At 38.4% G+C, this 14,448-nt stretch overlaps 1 protein-coding gene across 1 annotated transcript in view; it reads left to right on the top strand.

Annotated features, from left to right (window-relative positions):
* SCAF4 (SR-related CTD associated factor 4) overlaps positions 1-14,448 on the top strand; it is a gene marked incomplete at its 5' end in the record, with an annotated part of 47,967 nt that overhangs the window by 29,475 nt on the left and 4,044 nt on the right. Inside the window, 5 exons of the mRNA XM_082008658.1 lie at positions 91-247; positions 1,713-1,867; positions 8,311-8,473; positions 8,606-8,686; positions 8,786-8,974. Coding sequence (XP_081864784.1) covers positions 91-247; positions 1,713-1,867; positions 8,311-8,473; positions 8,606-8,686; positions 8,786-8,974 — 745 coding nt within the window. The remainder of the gene's footprint in view (positions 1-90; positions 248-1,712; positions 1,868-8,310; positions 8,474-8,605; positions 8,687-8,785; positions 8,975-14,448) is intronic.

Genomic DNA, 14,448 nt, shown 5'->3' with positions numbered 1-14,448 from the left:
AATGGTAATGCTGCTTTGTGAGAACTAAATATTAAATCCATTAAAATGAAACACTTTACTTACTACATGTATTTTTTTTGTTCCTGCAAGATTGCATGGGCTTTGAATAAAGGAATAAAGCCAGACTACAAACAGTATTGGGACGTGGAATTAGGTGTTACTTACATACCATGGGACAAAGTGAAACCTGAAGATCTTGAAAGTTTCTGTGAAGGAGGAATGTTGGACAACGAAACTCTTAGTCCAGGTAAAGTATTGCTACATCTGTAAATGCTTTTTAAAAAAATGTCCTTTGTGCTGGTACTGAAGTTGGCATGGCTGACTTCCATGTCCTCAGTTAACGACAGTCCCACATCACGAGTTGTGCGGCTGTGTTACTAGAAATGCACATGGATAGCAGCTGCCCTGTCAGCTGCCCTGGCCTTTGCCCTTGATAGTAACGCACGGTGTCTTGTGCTTGTTAGTCCCAGAGCCAGCTCGGTTCCCCCAACCTGGTTTGTGTGAGGCACCCCTAGCAAAGGAGCCTGCCTTTGGAGTAGCAACTGAGCTGATGGCAACTTTATATTTTCTAAACAAAGTGCCTATAGTTTTCACACTTGTGGCATTTTCAGTTCCTTTAGCAGGTCTTGTATTTATAACGACCTTGTTATTTTGTATGTAAACAGTGAAAACATCTAGAAGAGTAAATAGAGTATCTAGAATAAATAGAAGCCTTTCTATGGTTGTATTAAGAAAATGACACCTGTTGTAATCAGCAGCTTCAAATCAATCACAGGCTTCAAATCAATATAGAGTCACTAGTGTGCTGGCTGTTGGGATTTTAGAAGTAATATTAAACAAATGCAGTACTTAAAAATTGAAATTGCCTCAAGTTCTTTGAATAGGTACTCTAGACTACTGTGTTGTTTTTCACCACTGTGTGGTGTGCTGTCCAGTTACTGAACCATTATTTCAGGGTTTTGTCATTCTGTCCAATTTACCCTCATTAGGTGGTGGCTATTCTAAATAGTAGCATCTCTTCATGGTAAATACACAAAAAATAAGTTGAGTGTGTATTTTAAATGAAAGTCTAACCAATGAAAAACATAACCTCATTGTGTTCCAGTCTTCTCAGTGCTTTTCTCTTTCCCATAACGCCTCTTCACTGATCTTTTTTGCTGTTTAGCTGCCATTTCCCAGGAAGTTCTGACGAACAGTAGGATCTGTAGCTCTTCTGTAAAATGAGTTTAAAGTTATATTTGATGTTTCTCTTATTTTGCTGCAATTCTTTATTGTTGTATTCTCCTTTTGCTTGTTCAAGACTTGAAAATATTGTTTTTTCAGAAAGGAATTCTCAAATTAGTGAAAAAGCTGCTGCTTACTTGCTTGCTCACTCGAGAGCAATGGAATGAATCTATTGAAAGCTTGTTCCAAAAGAGCCCTACTGTTTTTGTTACAGATAATGTGTTTCAGAGTCCTGGGCATGTATAAATGCTGTCAGTGCAAAAGATTGTTAAATGACTAATGAAAGGAATAGATTTACTTGCTATGTTTCAGTGGTTTGCTGTACTGTGTTTGAAGTAATTTGGTATTTTTCTCATTATCTGAATATTTTCAGTTACGTCATTTTCTTAAACATCAGAAAGCATGGTAGTTTTACATGGCAGTACTTGACTACTTTGTCTGCTTCTACTGAGCAGATACATGTATGTTTGGGGTTTCTTTTTTTATAGAGTGGAAGGGGATTCCCAAGAAGTCTGAAAATGAAGTAGCTCAAAATGGAGGTGCAGAAGCTACACATAATGAACCAGTGTCACCTATACCTAAAGCTTTACCTGTTCCAATTCCTGTTCCCATGCCTGCACCAATAACAGTACCTCCTCCACAGGTGAGAGTTGCTTCTCATTTGCTCTGGATATCTAAACAAAAACTTATTTTAAATAATAATTCAGTATGGCAATACATAAGTTAAAAGAGGGAGGAAATACAATGAATGGTAACTAGTTGATTTTGTCTGTGTGTGTCATGTTGTTGTCCCTGGTTAAAAATGCTCCTGTGCAGACTGGCTATGCTGTCAATTTATGATGATAACATTCCTGTGCCATAAATCGAGTATGCACCTGAAATCCACTATTTGAGCTGCTTCACGTAAAAGAGCAATATAGTCTCATAGAAGAACATTCTTTTTCTGCTAAGTCACAGTGGCAATGGAAGACTTGGGAAAAAAACCCAAACCTATTAGGGTTAGGAGCATGTTTTGCGCCCCGCAGGAGCAGAGCATCCGGTTCAATTTCCCTGGAAAAGGATGTAGTTTGCATGTACCAGAACAGCCCTGGGAACTGAGTTATGAGCCCGTGGTTAGTAGGAACAATGGAGGATTTGCTCCAAAACCTCTTTGTGACTCTACTGCTAATGTAAACAGAGTGCATGTGTGTCTGCCAGATCTTTATTTGAAGTATTGTAGGACTATACTTCTAATATCTGTTCTCTCAGTCCCGGATAAAGTATTGCAGTAGATTCTTTTGACTAATGGCCTAAATTGCATCCTCACAGATTTATGATTGCTTTTCTTTTTCTGTTTTCCTAAATAATTTTCCTCACTGTTGGCTTAAATAAGCTATATACCTTTTAAAATATGCAGTTGCTTTCATGTTAGTTCATATCTCTTTGAACAGCCTTTGGGAATTTAGTATAAAAATTTTCATCCTCTGTTGTTATAATGGTTCTTTAGTCAAAGGTGGTGATGTACGTTCATTCGCTAAAAGAACACTGAATTTTTACCATTAGTTTAAGTAGCATATAGTAATAGTTACTCCCTCCAGTGTTTTATTATCTGTATTTCTTTAGCTTTACTTATTGACAGACGCAGTACTACTTCTATAGTTTCTTTCTTGTTGCTGTTAAAATAGTAGTATACCTTCTCCCAGATGGGAGGACGTGTGAATAAAACTATTGTACATCTTGAGAAAATGTGATTTATGAATTACAATATGGCAGACACTCAGAAAAGATCAAAAATTCAAATTATTTGAAGACTTAGAATTTATGTGATTTGAGAACATAGTATGTTGAATTCTGTGGTGTTTCGACACAGAATTCCAGAAATGCTGTAAAGTAGTATTAGTATATGAACACGTAAGTAAAATTGCTAATTTCAGAGAGTTTTTGTAGTTAGTAACTGTATTAAATAGTAGTGATTTTGTTTATTTTCCTTAAATCCATGCTGAAAAAGACAGTGTAAAGAAAAAACCAACCAGTTTCAGAATATATTGGGTGTGCTGATTGCTTGTCTCAGCTTCATCAGCTTCGGGTTTTTTTGCTATGGCAAAGAAATTTGTGTCTTCACAAATTCAGGCCAGGATCAGAGAACTGTATTTAGTCTTCATCTTTGGTTTCGCTATGAACTTCTTAATGCTGTCTTATACTTGACCAATTCAGTTGTCTTCTCTGGTCATAAAATTACAATAGTTTAATAATTTGTAAGTAGTTCTTACAAATTTACAAATTAAGTTCAGCTGTGATATGTTAGTGGTGTTAGTAGTAAAAGTAACATGTTTTGTAATATGTAAATGTGACCTAATACGTAAAGGAGAAAGCTCATTATATTCCACTTCTTTTATTTAAATAACTTTGTAAAGTACCATTGCATTTTGATTAGCCGATGTGTTTTTGTCCTCTGACACAAGCAGAACTCCTTTCATTCGTATTTGACTTCAGTGTTCGGACCTGTAAGAGGTGGGGAGGTGGTTATGAGTGCTGGGTAGCTGCTAATGCTGTCCAGCCTGGAACGGGCATCAGTACAGTGATGCCACATTGCTGGCTGCTCCCCTGTTAGCTGTGGAAAGCACCCTGCCCACCCTGGTCCCTCTGACTGGAGAAGCAGGTTTGATGTGTGTGGTATGTCAGAAGAGGCTTTATACTTTGTCCTGATGCAGGCTGTGGTGATCAAGCATAGGGTTGCCTGACAGATAACCCCAAACAAGCTTTGCATGATTTCCATAACTGACTCTCCTTTCTCTCACTTCTTGTCATTCCTTTTTGTTGTGCTTTCTCCTCCCTTTCTCCACTCCAGTGTCCTCCCAAGTAAAAAACTCCCCCCTAGTTATTTTTTTCCATGTCAGTCACAGTTTTGCTGCATCCCTACCCAGATTTGCCATTTATGATACGATTACCTAAGTAATGTTGTCCTTGTATGGTATTCCTGGATATGGTTACTTATGCACTGTTGGCTTCGCAAGGAAGGTCCTTGTCCCCATAAGATCCCCACTGCTCCTTTCTGGTTGTCTGTGAAGTTTGGCTATTGTTCATGAAGCATGCTGTTAACCACCTGCAACATCCAGCCATCCCTTATGCCACTATCTGTAACTTGTCAGCTTCTCCTGTTGTTATCTGTCATGTCTGGCAGTTTCTCCTGTTGTGTCCAGTAGCTTCTCTTGCCCATAATGCCCTTAATGCCCTTTCTCATGAAGCTTAACTTCAGGCCAGGGCCTAGACAGCAACTTTGTGATCTGCCCACAACCCTTACAATCCCATGCTTAAAGGTAGGATGGGAAGGAGTTGCATTACTCCTTTCTTTGGTAGACCCTGCTTGGGCCTTCTGTGCTAACCCCCTGCGTGGGCTGGACACATAGGGATGTAGCCCTGCTCTGCTGGACGTTACTTGTGGGCGGTGTAACTCACTGCGGACTGACCTCCTGTTATTGCCAGTATCACCTTGACACATGAGTGCAACCTCTATGTAGTAAGGCACTTAAAATCGATAACATCCTTCTAAGAGTGATAGCCTGCATAGGTAAGTGGTTCTTTAGCCTCAGTAGTGCACACAGCTTCTTCTTGGAGACAGGGCCCTGGGTTGTTGTCAAGGTAGGTGGAATACTTCTGTTGTGTTGTGCCACTGGAGTGAGCCCTTTTATTGCCTATGGATTCAGATCTCTGAGCTGTTGCTGAATCTGGCCCCACTCCTGCAGGTCTGAGTAATCCACTCAGTGGTCTGCTCTGAGGGTAGGTCTGTGTTCAAGTAATTTTGCAGTGTCCAAGATCAGCTTAAGTCTATTTCTTGGTTATTGAGAGTCAGTTTCAGTTAATAGCACTTGTGGTAGCACTTGTGTTCCGCATTCATTGATGAGGTTTTGGGCAGTTGGTGTTCCGTTCTCTTGGCAAAGCTTGGTGTTCCCCTACCAAAACCACCATACTTTTACAGGGAACCATGGCTCAGGCTTTGTCATGGTTATACATTGAAGTCCAGCGGGTTTTCTGTGGCTACCCTTTCCCTAGGTTTCCCAATCCATCCCAAAGCTCCTTTTCATTTAATGGGTTTTCAGCCAGAAACCAGAGTCCAAGTTGAGTGTGTACCTCCCAAATTTCCTGATGTATTTCTCAATCCGACATGCTCCTTCTCCCTGTAACAACTCCTAGATGTGGGAGTTGTGTGTTGATCCAATACCCGTCCCATACCCTTCCTATTGAAACTGGCGGGCTCCTCCTTTGCAGTCTTCCTGCTGGAGACTCCAGGTGCGCTTAAGTATATATTGACTTGTCTTGGAGCACTGTAGGTAGACTGTGCTCCTTTAGTTCAGAGGGCCAGTGAACTCCTTCAAGCCTCAATCTGAGAGGTGTGCCGTAAGAAATAGTTGTACCTGGACACAGGCCAAACCCCAAGACATTGAGTTCATTGGGTTCATTGAGATGCACCTGTCAGTCTGCATTACGGATATTGAGAGAGTAGTTATTCCAGCTTCCAGTGTTGCTAGTAAAATACCCGGTTTTCCTGATATTTGTCTCCCCATTAATGAAGGGTCTCCCCAGAAGCATTTTTGTTACTTTGTTTTATCGAATTCATTAGCTCTTATTCTGAAGCTGTTCACCAATCCTCTGTGTTTGTTATCTGTCAATGTTTATTAGCCATTCCTTCCATCTCTTTAACAGAGAAACTTTATCCTTCAAACTGTATTTTAAATCAGATGTCGTGACATTTATGCACAGATTTTTACTGCCTTTTTTTCTTCCTGCTTAAAGGAAAGGTTTTAATGTATGTATTAAGAGGGTTAACGTTTTAGAAAAAATTAAGTACAGCAGTTAAGCTCAGATAATTAGGTATGAATATCCTCTAATATGTATCTAAATCATCTTCCTTTGATGTTATTTCTATTCTGGTTCCATCATAATATTTTACTATTCATTATACCTTCTGAAACTATGTTGTACACATGCTTCATCCACAGTTTTCTCAGCTTTTAACTACTTAAGGACTGACAGCACCTAGCAAGTTTTCCCTCTTTTTGCCTTCTTGATACCCCTTTTCAATTCCTTCTGCCATATGCGTACTCTGTATGTGAACACTTGCTTCGCAGAACATGACTGCTATCAACAGATCTGTTGCTATTTTCTAAGTTGTTCTTTGAAGGAGTGCCCTGTAAAACAAGAAGACCTACCACGACTATTAGGTTACTGTAGTTTTGGAGCACTTTGCTTAGAGCTTTAACTGTGATTAATGGAAACACCTCTAGAGTTACTCAAAGTTAATGTTCATGTAGGTAGTCTTAGCCTTATGCGGTACTCCTAGTCATGCTTACCGGCGCACACTTGACCTTGCAAGGTCCTAGTCCCCGGAAGGTCCCCAGTGCTCCTTTCTGCTTCTTGCTGAAGTTCGGCTATTGTTCACATTAACACCCCTTTAATGACCTGCAGAATCCAGGCATCCCTCGTGGTGCCATCTGTAACTTTTGTCAGCTTCTCACATTGTTCTCTCTCACATCTGGTAATTCCTCAAGCCACATCCCATAGTTTCTTACATCCTGCTCATTTAGCTACAAACCAATAAATAACTCATTTAAAACTAAAAATAAAAAGTGGTGTTCTATTAAAGCCTTATGAATTAAAGCCTATTGTAATTAATTGTTTTTAAAATTCTAATAGTACAAGTTTTAATGTGCCTCAGCTCACCAACTTTGCCATTGGTAAAGAACTTGGAACAGAAGTTTGAAGTGGTATCAAGTGCTTGGCAGCTTTAGCATCTTCTCCACGTTTAAGGAGAATGTTTTGCTTACTTTGGTTTAGTGCCACTTCTTTCAGTTCTGAGAATAAAACAGTAAAGGCTTTTCCTTCTTTTCCTTCTTTAGTCTTGTCGTGGTTTAGCCCCAGCCGGCAACTAAGCACCATGCAGCCGCTCACTCACTTCCCGCTCCCCCAGTGGGACAGGGGAGAGAATTGGGAAAAAACTCATGGGTTGAGATAAAAACAGTTTAATAGGACAGCAAGAGAGAAGGGAACAACAATGATAACAACAATAATAATACCAACAAAGGAATGTACAAGAACAAGTGATGCCCAGTACAGTGATTGCTTACCACCCGGCGATCAATAGCCTGTCCCCGAGCAGCGATTTCCGCCCCCCGACTAACTCCAGTTGATGTACTGGCCATGACATTATATGGTAGGGAATATCCTTTTGGCCAGCCTGGGCCAGTTGTCTTGGCTGTGTCCCCTCCCAGCTTCCTGTGCACCCTCAGCCTTCTTGCTAGCAGGCCAGCACGAGAAACTGGACTGTCCTTGACTATTTAGCAACAGCCAAAACACAGCCTCACACTAGTTTCTGTGAAGAAAACCAACTCTATCCTGGCTGAAACCAGGACACTCTAGAAATAAAAAATGAGTTATGAAGGGTCTTGGGGTAGTCGTTCTGAAATTTTGATGGTCATGGAGGTGAATCAGTTATGATCACTGGAGTACGCACCTCTCTTTTGCTTTAATAAATCAATTTTAAATGCAGACCATATTTTGATTAAGCATTTTTCCTTTTGATTCCTACACATTTAATGTAGTTTTTATAGTAAGCTCACAAATAGGAGTCTGAGGACCAATTTAATTTAAATCAGTTTTCATTCAGAACTTGATATAAATCAGAATTAAATAAATAAATAAGGAAACAATAGTCACTCTAATATAATATACAAACTCAGGTAGCAAAAAAGAAAAAATAAAAAGTTTTTAATTGCTCCAAAGTTGTGTATCATGCTGGATGATTCCAGCTACTTTGTAAAAGGTATATTTAGATGAGATACCAGCATGCATTAATACTGATTTACCACAGAGAATGACTTTTTTCTTTAAGAACAAAGGCAAACAAGATCAATGTTGGTACTTTAAGTTATAGGAGTTCTTTGACTGCTAATTAGATCGGTTATGTAAGTCACCTTGTTACGGAGTCATTTAAGGTAGCTTAGATTTTCTTGTTTTGATGGACAAAGCACGGAAGACAGCAGTCTACCACTGAACCACAAGTAATCTGCTCAATCTGGAGGTAACACATTTTTCCCTTTCCCTTTTTCTTAGGTTCCACCACATCCATCAGGTCCTCCTGTGGTTGGTGCACTCCAACCACCTGCTTTCACAGCACCTTTAGGAATCCCACCTCCTGGATTTGCTCCTGGAGTGCCACCACCACCACCGCCTCCATTTTTACGACCTGGTTTCAACCCAATGCATTTACCCCCAGGTACAGTTATATATTTCTAGGAATATTAAGTCCGTTTTTTAACCATACAGCAAATCAAAGCATCTGCCATATAAACTGCACAAGTATGTTTTGGTAAAGTGACACTCAGTGTTAATATATACTTTTTTCTAGGCTTTCTTCCTCCTGGACCACCACCACCTATAACTCCTCCAGTATCTGTTCCTCACACTCCGGCAGTAAACATCCCAAATTGTAAGTGTTTAAATCTTGGGCAAGTGGCAGTAGAAGGAAGGTATCGTGCAAGCAGAAAAGCTGACTTTTTTTTAATATGTCAATGCATTGTCTCTTTAGCAACAGCAACTGGTGTGAATGAAGACACTACAAAAGATTCATCTGTAGGAAATCCCATCCCAACAGTGGTTTCTGGATCCAGAGGGAATGCTGAAACTACCGATAGTTCCAAAATATATGGGACTGTTCCACCTCCTGTAGCACCTACTAATGTACCTGCTCCTGTCACCCAAGCTATTCCACTTCTTGGTAAGTTCATTTTTGTATATATATTCTTCACTTTATTGTTCCCTAAATTTAAAATACAACCTTTATTTTGCTACTGACTTACAGTTCGTGGGAAAGTAAAGCAGATTTTTATAAACTTGTTGAAAGACATTTCTGCACTTCTGTTGTCAGTCACATTTAGACGCTTGATTTTGCACAGAAGGAGCAGTAACTATTTTTTTATTATTGGAGATCTGTTTTCTGAAGAAACAAAAAAGCCGTAACGTTTAAGTTACAAATTCAGGACAGAATGAAATGCTGTCTAGTTTTAACAAATTGAGGTTTATACCGTATAGAAAATTAACTTAAAACAAAACATCTGTGTGACTTATGAATGACGTTTTAAACTCAACTATTACATATGTAAGATTAACTTACAGAGAAACAGTATTTTTTTAGTGTATTTTTTAAATCTGTGAAAATATGGTATACTTTTTATGTATGGAATAAATTATTTTAATAAAAATTTTTTTAAAAGCTTTTATTCAGCTCTGCAGTATTACAGGTTTTGAAACCTTTTGAACAATATGTTACCTTATTTAAACATTACAAAATGGTATTTTGATCAGCAAAACCAAGCTAACTTTGGATATCTTACATAAATCAGTTTTCACGATATGATATTGAACTTGGTCAGATTTTTAAAGAGTATATACTGTTTAATGTTACAGAGGTCTGATAAATATTTTAGGATGGCCTTTTATGGGTCAGTGTCAAGAATACACTCGAGAGAGACTTTGTTTCCTGCAAATTTTAATGAGATGATTACATTAAATAAATGAGACCCTAAAGAGTCTAAATGAGACTAACGAGTGAATTAAAAAGATAATTTTGTTTTAGTGTGGTTTTGCCTAGAACTTTGCAGTATACACTGAAAAAAACCCAAAGATTTGTCTTCCTGAGAGCTTACTTCTCTATTGGATTTGATGGCTAAATTTTCCAGCCGTGACTAGTGATTTTTGGTCTTTCGTGTTGGAAACTCAAAATAAGACCCTTTTAAAAGGCATTTTTCAAGAAGTGAAGAGCTGCTTCTCTCTGAAAATCAGTCTGCTTTGTAAAAATCTATCAAAGCAGATAGGCAAAACTAGCAGCTAATTGTTTTAGACTATCTTGGGCACTTGGCAAACAGAGAAAAGCTTAAAAAAAATTTTGCAGTGACACCATGGTTTGAGAGAATTTTGTAGTGATAAGGATTACTGGACCATACATTTAAGACATTTACGTCTTAATGAAGAAGTTACACTTTTTGCAATTGTAATACAGTATTACCAGATTTTTGAAGTTTCATGGTACTATGTCTTGTAAGGCATAACTTGAACTTTTATTCCAAGCCTTTGGAATGCACTAAGTTACTCTGCAGTTTGCTGTATCGCTATACACATAAGAAAAAGGTTTTACAAAATTAAGATGGGAGTGAAGTAAATTACATACCCACATTACGTACTTGGACAGTAGCTTTTTTTTATTCTTATACATTCAAGGAAGCTGAATTTGATAAATGTAAAGATCAAGAACTTGCCTTTGTTTTTATTACTTGTTTACTGAATAGTTGAGGCAGATAAAGTTGTTGATGTGGTCAGAGTGACTTCTCTCAATGTTCAGTCTCACCAACAAGGGGATAGGAGAGTTTTTTGTTTTGTAAGATTGCATGTATGAGTTTACAGAGTAATCCTGAAGTACTAGCTTACAGTTCTCTGTGTTTACTTAAGTAATAGCATTTTATGTTGATGAGTGTCTTATTTCAAGAAGTCGTCATTTATAATCAAGGAGTTACGTAAAATCCTTCCATCTGACATTTCGGTGTTTCGGACTGTTCACAATCTGATACAAGAAAACTAGAAGAAACAGGTTACAATATTTCACATGATTAAAGATAAAAGATTCATATCAGTTGTCTTTGCTTTTAAAACTTTTCAGGAAGTTAACACAAATGAAACTGTCTTCTTAAAACCACTTTGATTCACTTACCACTTGAGCTTAGCTCTGCCTGTGAGAGTCCAGATCTGGTCTTTCCTTAGGCTGGAAGAAAAACATGAAAGAGGTGATGTTTTCCACCACTCATGCTGATCTAGATAGCAAAGAAGTGTCCCTTGAAGTCTTGCCCTCCCTGTCTTCTGAGTTCTAGAGCTGTCCAGGCTGCATCATCATTCCTTCCTTTTCATTCTGTGTGTCAGGTTTCACTCCTAGGGAAATCAAAGCATGGGAAATAGTGTGTGCCAGGGTTTCACCATGTGTGCAGACATGAGATGCAATCTACATATGCATGCTGGTCCCAGAGCCCAGAACAACTTGCAGGCTTGACAATTGAAATGTAGCCTTAGGGTTTGACTGACAGTCTTGTACAGGTCAGAGGCAAGTGAAGTGACAAAATAAATGAGTAGGTACAGCATCACCCTCAGTTAGCCGTGGGAAGGTGCAGGCAAGGGGAATCAAATGCTTCTGACTAAAGGACCTCATGTTCACAAGTTGCATGGTTTAGCAATTTGAATAGATGACTGATCGTGTGACTGGTTTCTCACAAAGTCCTCAAACTGCTTGTTAAACGTTCCCATGCTGTGGCTCTCCAACCTGAGATAAGAAGGTGGAAGAAAGATTTGTTTGACAGCATCATGAAGTATGTCATGAGGACTCTGCTTGGGGAAATAGGGATGAAGGGGCTTGAGTAGTGTAACATGAAGAATGAAGAAATGTTCTTCGGATATTTGGGCAGGATAGAAGAACTTACTCTGCAGGCTGAATTCAAAGAATGAAGATTGCTCTGAAGAGACTGTCATAAAAATCTAGACTTAACCTTGCTTGAGAACACCTTATGTAATCTGTACAAATGCAGGAGCTCTTTTCTAATTTTTGTAACTTCAAAATGAAGCTTATCTATCTGTTCAGTTTTTATGTGGAAGATATGTTAAAAAGTAATTCTAAACTGATTATTGTAAGATTTCATATGCTTTCTTAGTAATGTAAGTTACGTTCTGTTTCATCACTAATTTCATTCCTTCCTCCAATGTAATTCTTTCATCACTTCCAACAAAGACATGTTTGTGCTTCAGAGGAGTGATCCCTTGTGGACATTGTGTCTGAATTTTTTGTGCTTATTTCTAAAAACTGCCCTCAGGTTGTTTTGATTTAGTTGTATCTTTGATGATATTTGCTACTGTTGTAGCTTCTTGTTCTTAAACTGAACAAGGTTATCCAGACTGTAACTGGTATTGTGAGTGTGTGCTCATATGTCATTTTTTACATGATCTGCCAAGCAGATATTTTTAGACTCCTTTTACGTGTGCATATTGCAGAAAGTGACAGGCTTTTAAATCATTTTTGATTTGCCAGCGTGTTCTTAGTGTTGAGCAAATGCTGTAATTTGGACCAGTAATAAACTGCTGTTGCAGATGCTATGTTTTGAGTATTCAGATTCTGTGATCTATTACCTTGATTAAATACACCATATTGCAGTTTGTAGGTTCTGGTCTAGTGCTCTTTTTACCAAAATTCCTACAATGATAATTACATATTATCAAAGATTAATTATGCTGTAGTTCTCATCGAACTTGGTATTCGTTTCCTGTTAAAGTATGCCGAATTACTGTTCTTTCTCCTTTGCTGGTTTGTTCTTAAGTAACTACATAGTCTCCTTGTAATCTGCATTAAATTATGAGACAGGCTACAATGTTCTCTAAGCTCATCCAAGTATTACTATATTATGAAGTGGATACTTCCTTCACAGGAAGGATGAGCTCTTTATTAATGCAGGATATGAACAGTGATAAAGCTAATGCATTTCCAGATTTCTTGTGATGGGCCATTTTAAAAGCATAACAAACACTGCATGTTTGCTAATTATATATATGTTGCTTTCATAATACTACTGAATAAAAATTCCGAGGTAAGGGAATATGAACTCTCAAGCACCATTCATGGAATTCAGTTTTGCCTTGATGATTCCCTTGACCTGGATCAGTTCAGTGTTTATGTTTTATAAAGCAGGTTTTAGTCTTGCATCCTTGTTTAAGCATCTTACACGGATAGGAGCAAGTTCCTACTGGCTTCAGTGATGGACGTTGACTGCCCTGAAAAATGTTGGTATTTATGGCAAGTTATTTAAGCTGTGAATTGATATTTAGGCTCTTAAGTTTAGACTTCTTTCTTTACAGTCTTGGCCTGGTCTAAAGGATTCTGTATTGAACTCCAGAAAAAGACACAAGACTTACAACATTGTCCCTCTTTCAAGAATTTCCTGGTAGTATTAAATGTTCTAGTTTTGAGATGCAGCATTCCCCACTGGAGAACGGTAGGAGAATTCATGTGATAGGCTAAATGTTGCAGAACATCAGCATTAACGTGTAAACCTTTAGACTGTTCTGCTGGAACCATATGCTTTTGATGACTTGTTCTCATATAGATTTCCATCAGATTTGCAAAGGAGGTGTATGTGAAGCAGGATTGCTGTGTGAGATACAGAAAATGCCATTCCTCCACTTGCTTTCTTTTAACAGCACGGCTGAGAAGTAATTTAATGGATTATAAGAGACACTGTAATCACTTATTGAGCAGAGTTCAGTTTACAAAAAAAAAAGTAAATCAGATGCTACACTTCTTGGTTATGTTAGCATTTGTAACACTGATAAGAACCACAAGGGAACGTGGGATTTGTCCGGCCAGAAGAGAAGATAATCATAAATGGAATTAGAGTGACACAGAAATCTGGCTTTTTACCTAATTTATCAGAGTAGTAAGGATGACTCCTGTGACCTCTCTGGACAGAAGACACTTCTTCAGGACAGCTATTTGGGGCTATGTCTTGCGAGTAAAGTGAAATTACAAAACTGTTGGCACTGTGTGATTGTTCTTGCACCTCTGAAACACCACTCATGGTTGGTGATGGGTTTTCCTAGCACACTCGCATTGGCGTTCTGCATAGTAAACACTCTTTGCAAGTTCTGAGAACCTTTCACTATGTGGTAAAAGTTACAAATAAAAAAGTTATGAAAGCAATCTTATGTTTTTACACATTTGAACAGGGTAACATGTTAGGTCTGAGGACTATGTCTCCAGTATTAAAAGCCATGTCTTGTAATAAAAGCCACGTCTTGGCCAAGTTACGCAGAATAAGCAGCTGGTGAAAGGGATGGTTGTATTTCATACCATAAGCAAGGAGACAAGGTTAGCTACTACAGAAAGGCTTACAGTTAGGAACAAATGAATAAAATACAGGCTGGGGCAGATAAATTCCATCACTCGTCTGCACAGGTATGCGATGATCATTAAATCACTTTATTGTTTCTCTAGGAGCTCTGGTGGTACTTTGCAAGTTTGACAAACTCTTTAAATTTTACATACTGTCTTTCCCTATGTAAGACAACAAAGGGCTTTATATTTTCCTAGACATTGCACGTGCAATCTGTAACATTAATTTTACTGAGCATTTTCAGTGAACTTTGATGTGTTTCTGGATAGCTCTT

This window comes from Phaethon aethereus (genome assembly GCF_964289735.1).
Source record: "Phaethon aethereus genome assembly, chromosome: 1".
Classification (NCBI taxonomy): domain Eukaryota; kingdom Metazoa; phylum Chordata; class Aves; order Phaethontiformes; family Phaethontidae; genus Phaethon; species Phaethon aethereus.
The sequence above is the reverse complement of the archived record's forward strand: the minus strand, read 5'-3'. Positions and strand labels throughout refer to the sequence as shown.